The sequence below is a fragment of the Pristis pectinata genome, chromosome 10, assembly GCF_009764475.1.
Source record: "Pristis pectinata isolate sPriPec2 chromosome 10, sPriPec2.1.pri, whole genome shotgun sequence".
In the NCBI taxonomy this organism is placed as follows: Eukaryota; Metazoa; Chordata; class Chondrichthyes; order Rhinopristiformes; family Pristidae; genus Pristis; species Pristis pectinata.
Genome location: NC_067414.1, coordinates 45,194,164 through 45,211,275, shown reverse-complemented (window position 1 = coordinate 45,211,275; position 17,112 = coordinate 45,194,164). Strand labels below are relative to the sequence as shown.

The 17,112-nt window shown below is 36.6% G+C and overlaps 1 protein-coding gene across 1 annotated transcript in view; it reads right to left on the bottom strand.

Moving 5' to 3' along the window:
- slc35f1 (solute carrier family 35 member F1) overlaps positions 1 to 17,112 on the bottom strand; it is a 229,047-nt gene that overhangs the window by 48,466 nt on the left and 163,469 nt on the right. The window contains exons 4-5 of the mRNA XM_052024786.1: positions 9,279 to 9,438; positions 5,803 to 5,959 (exon numbers count right to left, since the gene is read on the bottom strand). Coding sequence (XP_051880746.1) covers positions 5,803 to 5,959; positions 9,279 to 9,438 — 317 coding nt within the window. The remainder of the gene's footprint in view (positions 1 to 5,802; positions 5,960 to 9,278; positions 9,439 to 17,112) is intronic.

Genomic DNA, 17,112 nt, shown 5'->3' with positions numbered 1-17,112 from the left:
TGTGTTTCGATGTACATGTGACTAGTAAAGTTAAAAAAGGTTATATCAATGCTACTAATGGTTCTGCCATTTACTGTATATTCTCCCTTTACATCTGACTTCCCAAAGTGCAACACCTTACACTTGTCCGGATTAAACTCCATCTGCCATTTCTCTGCCCACAAATCCAACTGGTCTATATCCTGCTTAATCCTTTGACAATCTTCTTCACTATCTACAACTCCACCAATTTTTGTGTCATCTGCAAACTTATTCATCAGCCCACCTACATTTTCATTCAAATCTTTGTCACTTCCTCAAAAAACTCAATCAAGTTTGTAAGACATGACCTTCCCCGCACTTATCCCCTATAAGTCTATACTTTTCCACATGCGAGTAGATCCTATCCCTAAGAATCTTATCCAATAATTTCCCTACCATTGGTGTAAGGCCCACCCCCTATAATTTCCTGGATTGTCCCTATCACCCTTCTTAAACAAAGGAATAACATTGGCTATTCTCCAGTCCTCTGGGACCTTGCCTGTGGCTGGGGGGGGGGGGGGACAATACAAATATCTCTGTCAAGATGCCACCAATCTCCTCTCTTGCCTCTCTCAATAACCTGGTATGGATCCCATCAAGCTCTGGGGACATCCACCTTAATGTTCTTCAAAAGACCCAACTCCTCCTCCTACTTGATATCAACATGCCCTAGAATTTCATCATTCCTCTCCCTGATCTCATTATCTTCCATATCCTTCTCCTTGGTGAACATCAATGTGAAGTACTTTCACCCATTTCCTTTGGCTCCAGGCATAAATTCCCTCCTTTGTCATTGCGTGATCCTACCCTCCCCCCTTGTGAACCTCTTATTTTTAATATATGTATAAAATGCCTTGGAATTCCTTTTAATCCTGCTCACCAAGGACATTTCATGGCCCCTTTTAGCCCTTCTGATTCCCTTTTTACGTTCTCTCCTGCTTCCTCAAAGGCCCAGTCTGAATTCAGCTTCTTAAATCGTATATATGCTTCCTTTTCCTTTTTGACTAGGGAATCCCACTGTATAATAAAGAGAAGTCAGCAAAAATTGTGCATTTTTTTCCTTCAATGTTTAAGAACAGAGTATAAAGGTTTAGTCAAGCTGAAAATGCAACCTCAGTGTTTAATTATGTTGGTTGTTGATCTTCTGTTGGGCCCCACAAGGAAATTCTTACCCAAAATCCTCTTCACTGTTTACTAAGATATGAATGTCAATAAATAAGATAAGATATTTATTTATTAGTCACATGTACATCCAAACACACAGTGAAATGCATCTTTTTGCATTACTGAGAACGTTCTAGGGGCAGCCCGCAAGTGTTGCCACTCTTCCAGCGCCAACATAGCATGCCCACAGCTCCTAACCTGTACGCCTTTTGGAATGTGGGAGGAAACTGGAGCACCCGAAGGAAACCCAAGCAGAGACGGGGAGAACATACAAACTCCTTACAGACAGCAGTGGGAATTGAACCTGGGTCACTGGCCCTGTAATAGTGTTACGTTAACCGCTACACTACCATGCCACCCAATGTACCGTGCCACCCAAAGAAATCAAACCTATCACTTGCTTTGTGTGGTAAGTAATTTCCCAACTCCTAATTTTTTTAATCACTGCTTGCCTATTGCATGCAGGAGACAGGCCAGTGGAATTTAAATAACACCTAGCCATTAACAAAGAGGGCCTTATTCTCCTGGGAGCAAGCAAAATATTGACACATCAGTGCAGGTTTTTGCTATGAATGAATTGGCAGATAATTCCAGACCTTTCACTTATTTATGCAGCCAGTATGATTTGCCAATCAAATATCCACTTTAACTCCTATCTAATATGCCAACATATTTTGTTGCTCTTTCTTAGTACTTTAGTCTAAACCTAGGTAAAACTAATGTATTTTGGAGCATTAGCTGTTGCTTCCAGAGCAGCTCTCCTTCCCCCATACAAGTAGTAAAATACTGGCAGTAGAAAGTTAATAACTTTCAGCCTAGGTTTTCAAAGGATGGCATATATATTGTTAATGTGTATCCAGTCATTTCAAAGAAATTAGTTTAAAATACTTACAATCTGCTCTACTTTCCTATTTCATGCAATGTAATAAAAATTAATGAAAATCCATTTTACATGATGTGTTATTACAGTACTTCAATTCAAAGACATTGTTTGATCTCTAAGTCTCTCATCCATCAATGTCTTGCATGGGTGTAAAAGTAACTGGAAATGTAAGGGTTAATAATGTACAGCTGTTATTGCTTCAACCATGGTGTGACTATACTTATGACTGCAAGATGTGCAGGTGCTTGGGTGAAACAAAGAAATGCTTAAGGCATATCTTGTTTTGCTAAAGTTTGCTGTAAGCAACTGCCCAAGTATGTGCAACTCTGCACATAGGCATCTTCAGGTTAAGTATAAAAGGAGGGACACAAACATGTAAATCATTGAGTGGGGCTCAGGTTACACTGTTTACTCTTTCTCTGTATCCCTCGCTCCCACTAGCGTTAAATAGTAAAGCACTTATTGTACGCTCCTTGGCTCTGTTGTTGTCTGCTTTATTACAGCGTGGATCGACTTTCACATGGGGATAGAAAAATATAAGAAAAATTGTTGGAAAAAAGGCTTGCTGAACTTAGTTAATTAACTTTTTTTTCAGGGCCATATTCCAATTATCTTGTTCATGAATTATTTTATTGCTGCACCATAGATTAGTGGGACCCTGACCTGCTTCCCTAATTCCTCATCCAGGCTAGTAGTTGTTCCACTCCAGAAGATTGCCAACTGAGGCAATCATAGGAACCTACCAGACAAGTAGCTATGTTGGGCAGTTTCCCTTTAATAGGCATGTTTCATTTTCTGCGCGACAGTAGGAACAACCTGCTTCTTAATTGCATTGTTTTTGATTCCATCATGGAGAAGAAAGGAGAATAATGTTAAATCCCAGTCCAGTCATTACCCTAAAACCAAGAAGTCATAAATTTAAGATCGGAAGATGCATGACAGCAACTCCTGCAGATGAATAGGGACATAAAGTGTAATACTGGTAAATGGTCATGAGTACTACAATTCTAAATCAGAACATAAATAATGAAAAGATTAAACAGCATCTGTGAAAGGAATGGTTGATTCTCAGCTGCCTCCTCAGTTCAGAGACAAATAAGGGGATGGACAATAAATGCTGTTCATACTCTGTGAAAGAATACTGAAAAGTTAATCTTTGTTTTAGGTATAAACTACTCTGAATGATTGGTTAAATTATGTTAAATGGCAGCAGCATACCTCAAGATTAGGATAGTAAAAAAAAATGAGCTTCATAGTTGGTGACCCAACATTTGGTGACATCTTTTTATTTCTTTACTATTTGATTTGTAAGGTAATGTGGCAACATTACCAAGTGACAACTAGTACATCCAATATCACAAGCTACAATCGAGAAGCTCCAGCCAATCTGTGGGCCATCAATTCATTAGGATTATTTTCAGATTTTTCCATTCCTCAAAGAAACAATTAAATTCTTTCATCGTTTTGAAATAGACTTGCAGGTATTGAATGCCGCATGGAGGCCTATAAGTAATTTAGTCTGGGAAGAACATTCATTTTAGTTATTTCAAGTCTTTCCCAGGAGGGAAGTGTAGGAAATTAACATGGCACAAATCACTAGGCATTTCTATCAGAGCAAGCTCTAAATTATCACCAACAACTGAATTTGCATCAGGATTTTTTAAATGTATCGAAGGATATTACAGCATCAAAGATTTTATATGTAAATAGAATATGGAAACAGTAATTCTGTCTGATTTCTTCATGTGTCTTTATACAGGTCCTCAACTCAACAAAAAAAAACAACTGTGCTTAAGTGTGCACAGAGTGTCACATTTACAGCAGCTCCCATAGGTCTCCACCCTGTATGGGTTGTGGGGGGGAGTGCAATTAGAAAAGGGACCTGCTACCCTGATATTCTTCCTCTCTCCCCGAGTCCCAGGTAGTTCACTAACTTCACATTTGATTGTGCTGTCAATGGTGCGAAGTATATTTCTTGTTCCATTAACTGTCACCGACCAGATAATTTGAATCCAAAATTGAGTTGTTGAGTCAGATGAGAGGTTAAAAAGCTAAAACATGAACACATGCTATTCCTGGCTTAAATGAGGGCAGATTAGGGAATTGGGTGACTGATTCACTCTCACAAATCAAGTACGTTGATACTTTTTAGGGAGATATTGCGCCTGACTTAACAAGCTATTAATTTTTTTAACTAAGTCAGTTGTTTTTTTTCAAACCTTGGGAAACCTTCCAGGTAGAAAGGTGAGAAGAGCTGGAGCCACATGGTAAGTGCCTTTACAGCTCTGCTCTGGGACAGGATGACCCGAAATTTTTCTCCAAGCTAAATAGGTTTGCTTGTTTACACCACAATCACAGATTCTGTGATTTCCCAACCTTCCATCATCCTTGACATGGCCAGTGAAGTCATGAAACTGTGTCCTGCACTCTTCCTGTGAATGAATTACTTCAGACAGTAACCTCTGCAGTCGCGTCCTGCCACCTGTGTTTTATTTCTTCCTGGTGGGCCCTCTTGGCAACCCTAATACAAATGAACTGCTCACCCCTCTTCCCCCCCCCCCCCAAACCTCCCCCATCAACTTCATCCCCCCGCCAACTTCATTCAGGTCTATATCTATACCGAGGCAAACCCTGAGCTGTCATTCTTGCATCCATTCCAAAAGAAATAGCAACACACACAGACCTACAGCACTGCTGTGGCTTAATGGTGAGAAGCTTTATCAGGGCTAGAACCCTGATGTCCATTATTGAAGGAATGGATCAGCTGGTGTACAGTATTCTACTACTAATCATTGTGAACTGCTGATTAACGAGACGAAGGCAACAATGTGTGCTCAAAACTGTTTGGATAGTCTTTGGAGTAATCTCAATGAAACATCGTAGCCAACCTCCACCGGCATCACTTCACACAGGTTAAAGTTTAGCACCTCAATCTAAAAATGATCTAATATCCAGGCAGAGATTCTTTGATGTTGACTTTGAAATAAATAACAATCACAGTAATGCAGATGCTAAGTTATTACCACCTGAGAGGGCAGTTTGTTTAGAATCTCATCTGAAAGACAGCACTAGACATATGTGACACCCTCTCAGTATTTCATTGGATTGTCAGCCTTGATTAGTAGGCAGTGGAGCTGGATTTGAATTCATATCCTTTTGATTCAGAAATGCAAGCAGCGAGTCAAATGCATGGAGGAAGATTTATCCAGTGCCAAGACCACCATTTAAAACTGAAAGAGCTCAGGTATGTTTGAGATAAAGTATTAAGACTGAAATTCACATCAGATGCCAATAGCTTGAATAATATGGTGCTTGACAGGAAACAGCTAACATTGGACAGCAGGCAATCAAAGTTCAAAATATTATGAAATTCATCAACCTGAGCACAAAAATATTGTTACACTAAAAATGTAACAATTTCCCAATGCTTTGTGCAAGAAACATTGATTGCTAGGAGTACACATCAGAAATTCAGGTGTGCAGAACACAATGAAGGTAGAAAATTGCTTCCTAATGTGTATAAAAGCAAATATTCTGAAATGTTTTTTCAAAGAATGACCTGAATTTATCTAGAACCTCATCACATCCCTAAGCAGCATTTCAATGTAGTTCATACTGTGAGTTGCTTGACAGTTATTAGGCAAAAAGCCTGCAATTACATTTTCATAAATCAATCACATCTGGTGGATAGTTAAATTGATAAACACATTTTTATTGAATGAGAAAAAACTCACAGCTGTATGCCGCTGAAGAAAGACCCAAACAGCCCAATCATTCCTAGAAACTCCACCCGGCTCAAGTTCTTCACAATAAATTCCTCACAAACATTGGAAATTCCATATAATGTGGCTCCTGCCAAAACTAGCAAGTCTCCAAGCAGCTTATTATCACCTGGCCAAAGGAGACAGAAGAAAATCAATTGCAGTTAGTTTTAGACATATGATAGAACAATTTCTCAATAAAAATAGCAATCACCATTTCTTTCACAGGTATAAAAGTACATTATCAATGTTCTAAAAGGAATCATACTGTCCTCATGCATTAATATTTGGTAAAGAAAATACTTCAATATCATAAAGATTAAAACCAAATGAAAATTACTATAAAGGCATTTTATTCTGGTGTAGATTGGCTTTTATACTGAGGTACCTTGCAATTCTTTCATCTCAAACCTGAAATAAAAGGCAACCAAGGCTAAAACCAAGAACGGTCACTTCACTGCACCTTTAGAATTCAACATGCATTCATTTTTGGACCAAGAGAGGAATAAACTCTGGAGATAAGTGATCCTGGTACCATCCAAACTGAGGAACAGCAAGAATGTCATTGTTGAGTAAGTGGCACTTGATGGCACCCTCCATGATACTTATTATCACTATGCTGATTGGAGGGAGTCTACTGGAGAAGACAGGGTTGAATTTCCCTCCTTTATTGAGAGGGTATATACTGGTTAATTTGCCAGACTGAAAATTGAGAGGATGGAGTCATTAACTCATTCTGAGTAAGCGGTCTGTGCTGCTAAGGTCCAGAGAAAACCAAACTTGTAGAGAAACAATCACTACGTTACAAGGGCATTTTTGAAGAGGGGGCTGTTAGCTTGTATTTGGAAGTTCAGGGACTTTACTCGTCCTCAAAACAATTTTCCTCAGAGGGGAACTAGAATGGGTTCTTTCAGTTTTAATATGGGCATGTGGAGAAACACAACAACTGAATGCATCACTTGAAATAATGTCAGAAAAACAGATTCATTAGTGTTTTCAAAAAGGAATTAAAAACATTTGAAAAAAAAACAGTAATTTGATAAGTCATGGGAAATGACCAGAGCAATGACAAGACAAGGATGATAGTTCTTTTAAAATACTAGATCCCATACCATGGGTTAAATAGTCTCTTTCTGTGATAACCAGGAATTCATGGGATAGCTCTGGCATTCCCCCAAACTTGCCATCATTACATCCTTAAGCCATCCCACCATCCCACAGGACCTTGCTGCACTTCACCTAGGTGCAGTGGTGCCAGCACCCCAGGACAGTTCTCAAGTCCAAAGCAGCATTTTGCACAAGTTAAAAGTGAGCTGAAATGTTCCAGAGCATCATTTCATCCCATAACACTGATTCCAACTGGCTATGGCTCCAGTTGTACATCTTTTAGTACAGGAAGCCTGCAAGAGAAACCATAAATACATACATGCATACATACATGTGCATGCACACATGAAAAACATACATACACACCAGACTTCTGAGTTCCACTGAATCAGATATTTTCTTCTAAATTTTTTGCCAAGAATAGCAATCAGCTTCCACTAACATAGTGCAAATGCATATAAGCACATTATGTACACAGCTGGATTTCCTGTCTTCCTATAAAAATGTTATGCAGATTGAAATGTGTGGCTTGGTCAAAGAAACAATGTCAAAAGTGAAGAGGAAATGCTTCACTCTACAACAGTAACATCCCTAATCTTTATAAAGACAGGAATTAAAGCTCACTTTCCTTGGAATTGTGCTAGAGAAGAGGTTGCATTTTATATTACAAGTTAATTTTATAAATTCAAGTTCCTACTAAGGGTATGTTCTACCAAAATTGTATAGGTAAAGTAAGAAATCACACTATCCACAATTTTTGACCTTTGTGATTAATATGGAAAATTGTGGAGTACTCTATTGTCCTTGTATCACCAATTCAATGCATCATCATAAACTTAGTCCTGATAACAAATGCACATACGTATTATAATAAGTGTGCGTTTTTAGACAATAATGAGGAGAAAGTATTAATGTATTCACTGATTAACCAAACTGTGTATTGTTTTGGCATAAAGCACAGCTGAGATCTAGAAGGGTGCTAAAAAGTAATTATACAAAACAGTTTCAGACTAATTATCACCAAGAGAACAAAAACTGGGTGTTTTTTTCAATATAGTTAAACAAATTAAACAAAACAAGTTAAATTAGCATCAAACAGAGTTTGAAATTACAAAGACAGTGGTGGGTAGGATCTTTATTTAGGGGATTCTGATACATTACTATAACAAACATTCTGATTTAATACTCTTCTTAACAGTGTAGTGTCAGCCAATCCAAAGAAGAATAATATTTCAGCACCAGTTTCATTATGTAGTACGTTATGGAAACAATTAAATCATACATGAAACCAAGTGTTTGATCACAACATGACTCATTAACATAAATAGCATGCTTTTCATTATCATTTTAATATTGTTAAGTACCTTGAAGCATGAAATACATATATAGCAAACAATGATCAGGCATAATCTAATGTGCACATTGCTTTAGTTGATTATACGATTCAAAGACTACTTGATGGCATCAGCTATTGAGAACTGAGTATTAAACTGACAAATGGCGGCATTATGTAATTAATAAAATAGTAAGGTGCTGCTAATGCTTAAAGTGCAATGGATTAATTGTATATGCTTTGCAATATGTAAAATGGTGACATGCTACATTGTACGTGTAATACAAAGTCAGTTTTATCCATTTCTCATTTATCCATAATAGTTTATGTTTTGAATTTTCTACAAATACAATATCCAAAAATTAATTTATCTGAATATGAGAAGTATCAAAATTATTATAGATATATGTTTTAAGACCATTGTCAGGTGGGAGCCCAACCGAAAGATCTAGATTTTCCGTCACTCAGGCAGATGTGCCTTTTATGCGATATGCACAATATTTCCATGCACTCACAACCACTTTTTATAATGGCAATTAAATGTAATGTATTGCAAATTCTATGCTGTTTTAGATAATTGTGTAGGAATATATTTCAAAAGAAATAAAACTGCAGGGCTGTAGGAAAAGAACAGAGAAGAGGGACTAATTGGTTACCCCTTTCAAAGAGCTGTCCTTGATGTAGCAGCTTCTTTCTGTGGTGTGTGATGCTATCTTTTAGCATTGATACACTAAACAGACCATCTAGGGACAGATCTAATTAGCTTCAACCATGAAGCTCAGTAACTTCCTGAGGTTAACAAACTTCACTTGTGCCTAGAAAAAATGTGAATCAAACCTTCTAATTGTTAACTCTATTGACACAAAAGTGTCCGGAATGTCTTAATTTCTCAATTGAAAAGCTATCTGAAAACTTTATGTCAATGAAGAAGCTATGCTTTGTGGTTTGTACATAATATTACTAAGTGGTTCATTATATTTTCTGTTGGTGGAAGTAACAAGTAACTCACCAGCTCCTTGATGTCTCCCAACAAGAACATCCGCCCCCACCATACATCCCATCCCCAGCAGACACACACCGACTCCAATGAAGTGCAGAGCCTTGTATCTCACCAGCAGGAAAAACCAAGACAGCAACAGGACCACTGGAATAACAAAACAATCTAAGAGCTGCAACACAAAAAAGGGCAAAGTAAACCATTACTGCCATATAAATGCTTGACAATAAATGAGCAATGGCTTTGATGAAGGACAATTTTCAGTGCAAATTCCATATGACTATATACATACAGACTTCACGATTCCCTTCCTGGGTGTCTCAGATAATGATGTTTGAAATCTGTGTTATTCTGTCCAATTATTTATATATCCTGCTGCATTACTTTTAAGACCACTGGAAGTCTGTTTAACAGATGTTCCAGGTGCTACTGATAATAATCTTACCAAAACACAGAGTAATTCTGGCAATCAAGTTACAGTTGATGTTCTATGTACGCATGTCCTCATCATGATATGAAATTGCTCTGTAACCCAAGAAAATTACAATATGGTCAGAAATAAAAATAGAAATAGCTAAAAATACTCAGCACGTTCAACATCATCAGTGGTGAGAGAAACACAGTTAAGGTTTCAAGTCAATCACTTTTCATCAGAATTACGGAATGAGGGTAATAAAGGCTTGTTAGTTCCGATAATCAGTCTGGAGGAGATGAATGAGAAAAGGAGGAGAAAAAGAAATGCTGGAACTGGAAGACACAAAATGCAGAAATGGTAGAAATCTGATGTAAAACAAGAGGATGGCCCTTTGAGTCCTTTATTATTTAATATTGCTTTGGAACCTTTGGCAATTGCCATTCAGGATTCTTCTAACATATTTGGTATTACTCGTGGAAAGGGGACTCATAAGATATCTCTTTATGCAGATGACCTGTTACTTTATATCTCTAACCCGGAGAAATCTATCCCTGCAGTATTAACACTACTTGCTCAGTTTAGTGTTTTCTCTGGTTATAGATTAACTCTTAATAAGAGTGAACTTTTTCCATTAAGCATGCAAGTCCCAATTTATAAGCAAGTACCATTTAGATTAATGACTGATTATTTTTCGTACCTGGGTAGTAAAATTACCAAGAAACACAAGGACTTATTTAAAGTGAACTTTTTACCTTTAATTAATTACATTAAACAATTATTTACTAAATGGTCCCCATTCTCTTTATCATTGATTGGCCGAATTCATTCGGTTAAGATGAATATTTTACCAACATTTTTGAATCTATTTCAGGCGATTCCAACCTTTATTTCAAAATCCTTTTTCGACACTACTGATTCCAAAACTCTTTTATATATATGGCAGAATAAAAACCCAAGGTTAAGTAAGAAATATTTACAAAGATTAAAAAAGGATGGTGGTATGGCTTTGACGAATTTTAGGTTTTACAATTTGGCAATTAATATCAGATACTTAATTTTTTGGGCACAAGATTTAAATCCAACTCATTGTCCCTGTTGGGTACACCTTGAGTGTGAATCAGTGCAAGGATTTTCATTAATTTCTATTTTAGGAGCTTCATTCCCTTTTTCACTTACTAAATTGAGTAAACAAGTGACTAATCCAATAGTTAAACATACAATACGGATATGGTTTCAATTTCATAAATTTTTTGGATTGAATAAATTTAATTTATCAAGTCCTATTCAATCTAATTTTTTCTTTCAACCATCTAGAACTGACTCAGCTTTTTCCTTATGGAAAATGAAGGGTATAACATGTTTTCGAGATTTATTCATTGATAACTGTTTTTTATCTTTTGAACAGTTGTCTAATAAACACAATCTGCCTAGATCACATTTTTTTCGATATTTACAGATTAGAAATTTTTTAAAAGTTACTTTACCTTCTTTTCCGACACCATATAAAATTGAAACTACAGAAAAAATTTTAGGTTTTTATCCTTATCAGAAGGGCCTGATAATTTATGATCGGATTATGAAAATACGTTCAGAGGAACTTGATAAAATTAAGAATGAATGGGAAAGAGAACTCCAGATACTTTTACCTACAGAAACATGGAATAAAATTCTTCAGTTAGTTGATACATCTTCTATGTGTGCTAGACACTCTTTGATACAGTTTAAGGTGGTTCACAGGACCCATATGTCCAAGGACAAGTTAGCCCATTTTTATCATCATATAAATCCTATATGTGACAGATGTAATTTGAAGGTGGCTTCCCTAACACATACGTTTTGGTCCTGTCCCCTTTTGGAAAAATATTGGAAAGATATTTTTAACATTATTTCAGCTGTATTGAATATTGATTTACAACCTCATCCTATTACTGCAATTTTTGGGTTACCAATGATGGAATCTCGCCATTGATCTGCTTCTGCTTGTCGTATGATTGCCTTTGTCACATTAATGGCCAAGCGATCCATTCTGTTCAAATGGAAGGATCCAATGCCTCCCACCACTTTTCAGTGGTTTTCTCAAACTATAGCATGTTTAAACTTAGAAAAAAATTAGGAGTGGTACTGTTGATTCTTCGCTTAAATTTGAGGAAGTTTGGAGTCCAGTTATTCAATATTTTCATATGATATAAGTTGACCTTTTTCAGATCCCTCTCAATAACCCTTGAATGCAGAGGAGCGGAGTTGACGACATAGTAATGTTTTTCTTTTTAATTGAAGAAATATCAGTCCAGTTTTTTTTTCAAGTTTTTGTTTTTTTTTGGTTTATTATCAATATTTTGTTTTGATTTGGGAGTTCTTCTTTCATATAATTAAATTTCATTTCTTTTCAATCTTTCCTTTTGTATTTGTTCACTTAATAAGAGAAAGGGAGGTCTAGATTACTTTCTTTTTTACTCCTTGTGATTATATATTTTAACTGTTATATGATTGTTATCCTGATCCCTTAGCACCATATGTATAATTACTAATGTTACATATATTATTTTGTACTAATCTGAAAATTAATAAAAAGATTGAAAAAGAAAGAAAGAAAAACAAGAGGATGCTGAAGTACCTCACGGCATCTGTGGAGAGCGATAAACAGGAATTGAAGACATTTCATCAGAATTAACTAGTTCTGATACAAGCTGTAAGGGATGGTTATGTGAACTTGTTGAATTCAATGTTAAGCACTAGAGGCTGTAACACCATTGGTCAGAGAATGAGGCGCTGTTCCCAAGACAGATCAGAGTGGGAGTTGGCTGGAAAATTAAACTGACAGGCAACTAGAAGCTTGGGGTCACAGTTGCAAAATGAACAGTGGTGCCTCGCGAAATGGTCACTCAATTCCTATGTAGGGAAGACCACATCACGAGCACCATAATCAGTAAACTGAAGCAGAAGTACAACTGAATCTCTGCTTCACCCATTTGGCTCCCTGGATGTTTGAAAGGGAAGAGGTAGAAAGGGCAGGTGTTGCATCTCTTACAGTTGCATCAGATGGCACCTTGAGAAGAGGAGTGGATGTTGGAGCAGATGAAGGAGTGAACCAGGCAGTGGGGGAATGGCTCCTTTGGACTCTGAAAGAGGAGGGGACCGGAAGAGAAGATGCATCCAGTGATGACATCACGTGGAGGGGGGCGTAACTTATGGAAGATGATCTGTCTAATGTGGAGGCTAGCAAGGTGCAACAAGATGGCAAGAGGAACCCTATCCTTGTTTTGGGGGTGGGGGTGTGTTGGGGAGATGGGGTGAAAATAGAGGTGTGGGAAACAAAACAGATACAATTGGGCGCTCTATCAACTATGGTGAAAGGGAGACCACAATTAAATAATTGCTATATAAATACAAATCTTTCTTCTCGACTGTGTATCGATTGCCTTTTGAAATGTGCTTTCAAATCTGCTTCCTTTTCCTGCTCAAGCAGTGATCAGAACAAAATGACGTGCAGAAAAGCTGACCACAAATCCACTACCCTCTGGTTTGTCCTGTATCCTTTGATATACCAGACCGCATGAACTGCCATCAAGGTAAACATGAGGTAGCCCAGGGGAACAAGTAACAATTGTGGAGGGAAGTCCTGCATCTTTGGATTGTTTTTTTTTTCTGGAACCCAGGCAAACTTTCGTTAACACACTGCAAAGTTGCAACCGGAATTTGGAAACAATTGTCCCAGAATCCAGCTTTTACCAGTTAAAGGCATCCTGCTGCCTGAGACAGGAGGGGCCTTTTTACAATGAACCATGACTGGTGCATTGTCCAGGTCAATTGGCCAGTAAGATGACTTGATTTATTTTGATGCCCTTACTATATTATACAAAACAAATAAAAAACATCTTAAATTACTTTGGGTCTCTGAAATAACTGAGTAAATGAGGAAAGTTTCAAGAATAATTACTTCAGGGATTTACATGGATTGAGTGACAGTTGAGATAATTGATTCTTACAATAACACTCTCACAACACTTTAGAGCTTTCTTTCTTTCTTTTTCAATCTTTTTATTAGTTTTCAAATTAATACAAATTAATATATTAATGTTTATACATGTAATACAAAGAGATCAGGAGAACAATCATGACATGGATAATCATAAGGAACAATAAAGTATAAAAAAAATCTGTAGATCCAACGATCTGTTAGTGAATGAATATAATATAAAAGAAAAAGATTTATTACAAAATATGAAAGAAAGAAAAAAATCCCCAAAACAATAAGAAAAATTATAAACAATATATCAAACCAAACTAAGCTAAAGAAAAAAAATTTAAAAAAACGGAAAAAAAAAACTGGACTAAAATTTCTCAATAGAAACAGAGCAATATTATGTCATCAACTCCGTTCCTCTAAATTGAAAGTTTATTATAAGGGGATCTATATCATGTGAAAATATTGAATAAATGGACTCCAAACTTCCTCAAGTTTAAGCGAAGGATCAACAGTACCACTCCTAATTTTTTCCAAGTTTAAACATGATATAGTTTGAGAGAACCATCGAAAAGTAGTAGGGGGTATTGGATCCTTCCATTTAAGCAAAATGGATCGTTTGGCCATTAATGTAACAAAGGCAATCATATGGTTAGTGGAGACAGATAGATGGCACTTTAGAGCTTTCAAGTAATTTTTACCTTTGCCTTTAAGGATGTTGAAAGCTACGAATTATCCTTAAGTAAATAACATATGTATACGCTGAATTCTGAAGTATTGATTTTGCCCAGGTGTCAAACCAAAACTCAACTCAAACTGAAAAGATCAAACAGGGCTCCACTTCAACAATGTCAAGGGACATTGCTACTCTCAACCACTAAACCTGGGAATGTATAAATAATTCATTCTACCACATCCATAACCTGCAATTCAGAGATGAATCACATATTGATCTAGCAATGTGGCTGCAATTTAATTTTAGTTTCAGATGAAATATCTTAGGAGTAATTTTGACTTTGGAAGATAGAGTAAAGGGAATAATATTGATATTCAGTCATTCTTAAATCACTTCTCCCAATTTTAATTTTTATTGAAGGCAAAATTATTCCCTCTCATTACAGGTTTTTGCCTAAAGGTAGACCCAATTTGTGTTTCATCATGTGGTTGTGTCATGATGCAAATGAGCAAGCGGCTTAGTGAATTTCATTCAAGTTAATTAAGATATATTTTATTCATATCGTACAGCAAAATTTCATCCCAATTATGAAAAGTAAACTTAGCCTTCTTACCAAACTGCTAGACTAAATGCCCTAAATGCTGGTACTTCATTTGTGTGAAAACAATTGAAGATCCAAGCCCAATTAATCCACATCAAATAGCTTTCTAAAATTTGTCATAATGAATAAAAATGTAAAATTTATTCAAAGAGCAAATTAAATGCAGTCCACTGCTAATTGGTAAAATTTATATCACAATTTTGCCAGAACAATGAAGATTCATGTAGTTACCCCTTTCATCATTTTTGGCTTTTATTCTATTTATAGTACATAGTCATAAGTGCATAGAAGGTGGTGACACAGGTAGACAGAGTGATGAAGCAGCATGTGGATACTTGCCTTCATCAGCTGAGGCATTAAGTATGGGAATTGGGATGTCATGTTACAGTTGTACAAATCCTTGGTTAGGCTATACTTGGAATATTGTGTGCAGTTCTGGTCGCCACGCTATAGGAAGGGTGTGATTAAGCTAGAGAGGGTGCAGAAAAGATTCACAGGAATGTTGCCTGGACTGGAGGACATGAGTTATAAGGAGAGATTGGGTAGGCTGGAACTGTTTTCCCTGGAGCAAAGGAGGCTGAGGTCTGATCTTGTAGAAGTTTATAAAATTATGAGTGGCATTGGTAGGGTAAATAGTCACAGTATTTTTTTCTAGAGTATGGGAGTCTAAAGCTAGAGGACACAGGTTTAAGGTGACAGAGGAGAGACTTAAAGGGGATCTGAGGGGCGTTTTTTTCCACACAGAGGGCACAAGGGTACAGGGAACAAGCTGCCAGAGGTAGTGGTAAAGGCAGGTACAATTACAACATTTGAAAGACATTTGGACAGGTGCATGAATAGGAAAGGTTTAGAGGGATATGGGATATGCGGGCAAATGGGATTAGTGTAGATAGGCATCCAGGTCGACATGGACAAGCTGGGCTGAAGGGCCTGTGTCTGTTCTGTATATAACTATGAATCTATCTGGAGAATTCCCCTTGAACTAACAAAAGGGTTTAAAGAAATTATTTATAATAGCTGCCAAAAGATGGTGAGACAAATACTAGAAGAGAAGTTTTACAAATATCACACACAGCACCCATTCTTATACAAGTAAATACATGACTGAACATAAAATTTGCAAATGCCGCAAAATTGAATAAATGCCTAAATTGAGGAGTTACTTTAACATCATGGAAATGAAATCAGTGTGCACAGCGGCAGGAAATGGGCTCATAGTAAATCGACAGACTTTTCCACTTTTGCCTTTCAATGGAAAAAGCCAACGCTCTGTGGGAGATTTCTCCACCTGAGGTATGGAGCACAGAAAAAGGGATTGTCAATATCTTTTAAACCTATTTCATGACACACCAAATGGGTTCTAAACAATTGGGTGCTGCTATAGAAAAAAAAATATATCCAATCAGAAATCTAAATGTAGTGTTAAATGACTGAAATCTGGAAAGAAATTGAAGTCTGCTCATATTCTTCTGTAAGCTATTGCCAATACATAAAATTCAGAAGATGTATGCTTCATAGTCATTCCCTACTTATATAGACTGTCATTTGATTGAACTCCTATTCTTGTACAGCAACCCAACCTTTAAAAGAGGAGAGACACTGGTGGCAAGTCATGGGAAGAAAAAGCAGGCTATTATTAATGATTCATGAGGGATTACTTATATTCACTTTCAGTAATACTGACATTTGAAACCAAATGCACCATTGAAATAAAAAACCTTGCAGCTTCAGAATTCACCCCTCAGAAAACACCAACCTACGACCTATGCTCCACATTCAAATAATAGTTAAATCAAAGCATAATTTTGACAAAGTATGCTAATCCTATATATAATGAATTAAAAATATACGAGAACCTCGGCTCTCAATTGGCTTCTGAATATATGCAACATCACACTGTAGGTTAATGATTGGTTTCTTCACACTTTTCCTATTTCTAATAGTTATCACTTATTTCTGATGTTCATGCTCAGTCAGTGTATTAATAGTTTAATATTAAATTATTCAAATAGGATCTATTTAACAGCTAAGAGGTGAAAGCTCTTTTCATTATTATGAAAAATGCTTTTATCACGTTAGCTTCTTATTGTGCTGTAAAATTTCTGATTCCATTTGTTTAAATTTTGAATTAAAACAAATTTCAGTTAACCTGAACCTAAATGAATTTCAGTTAACCTTAAGCAGGTTCTC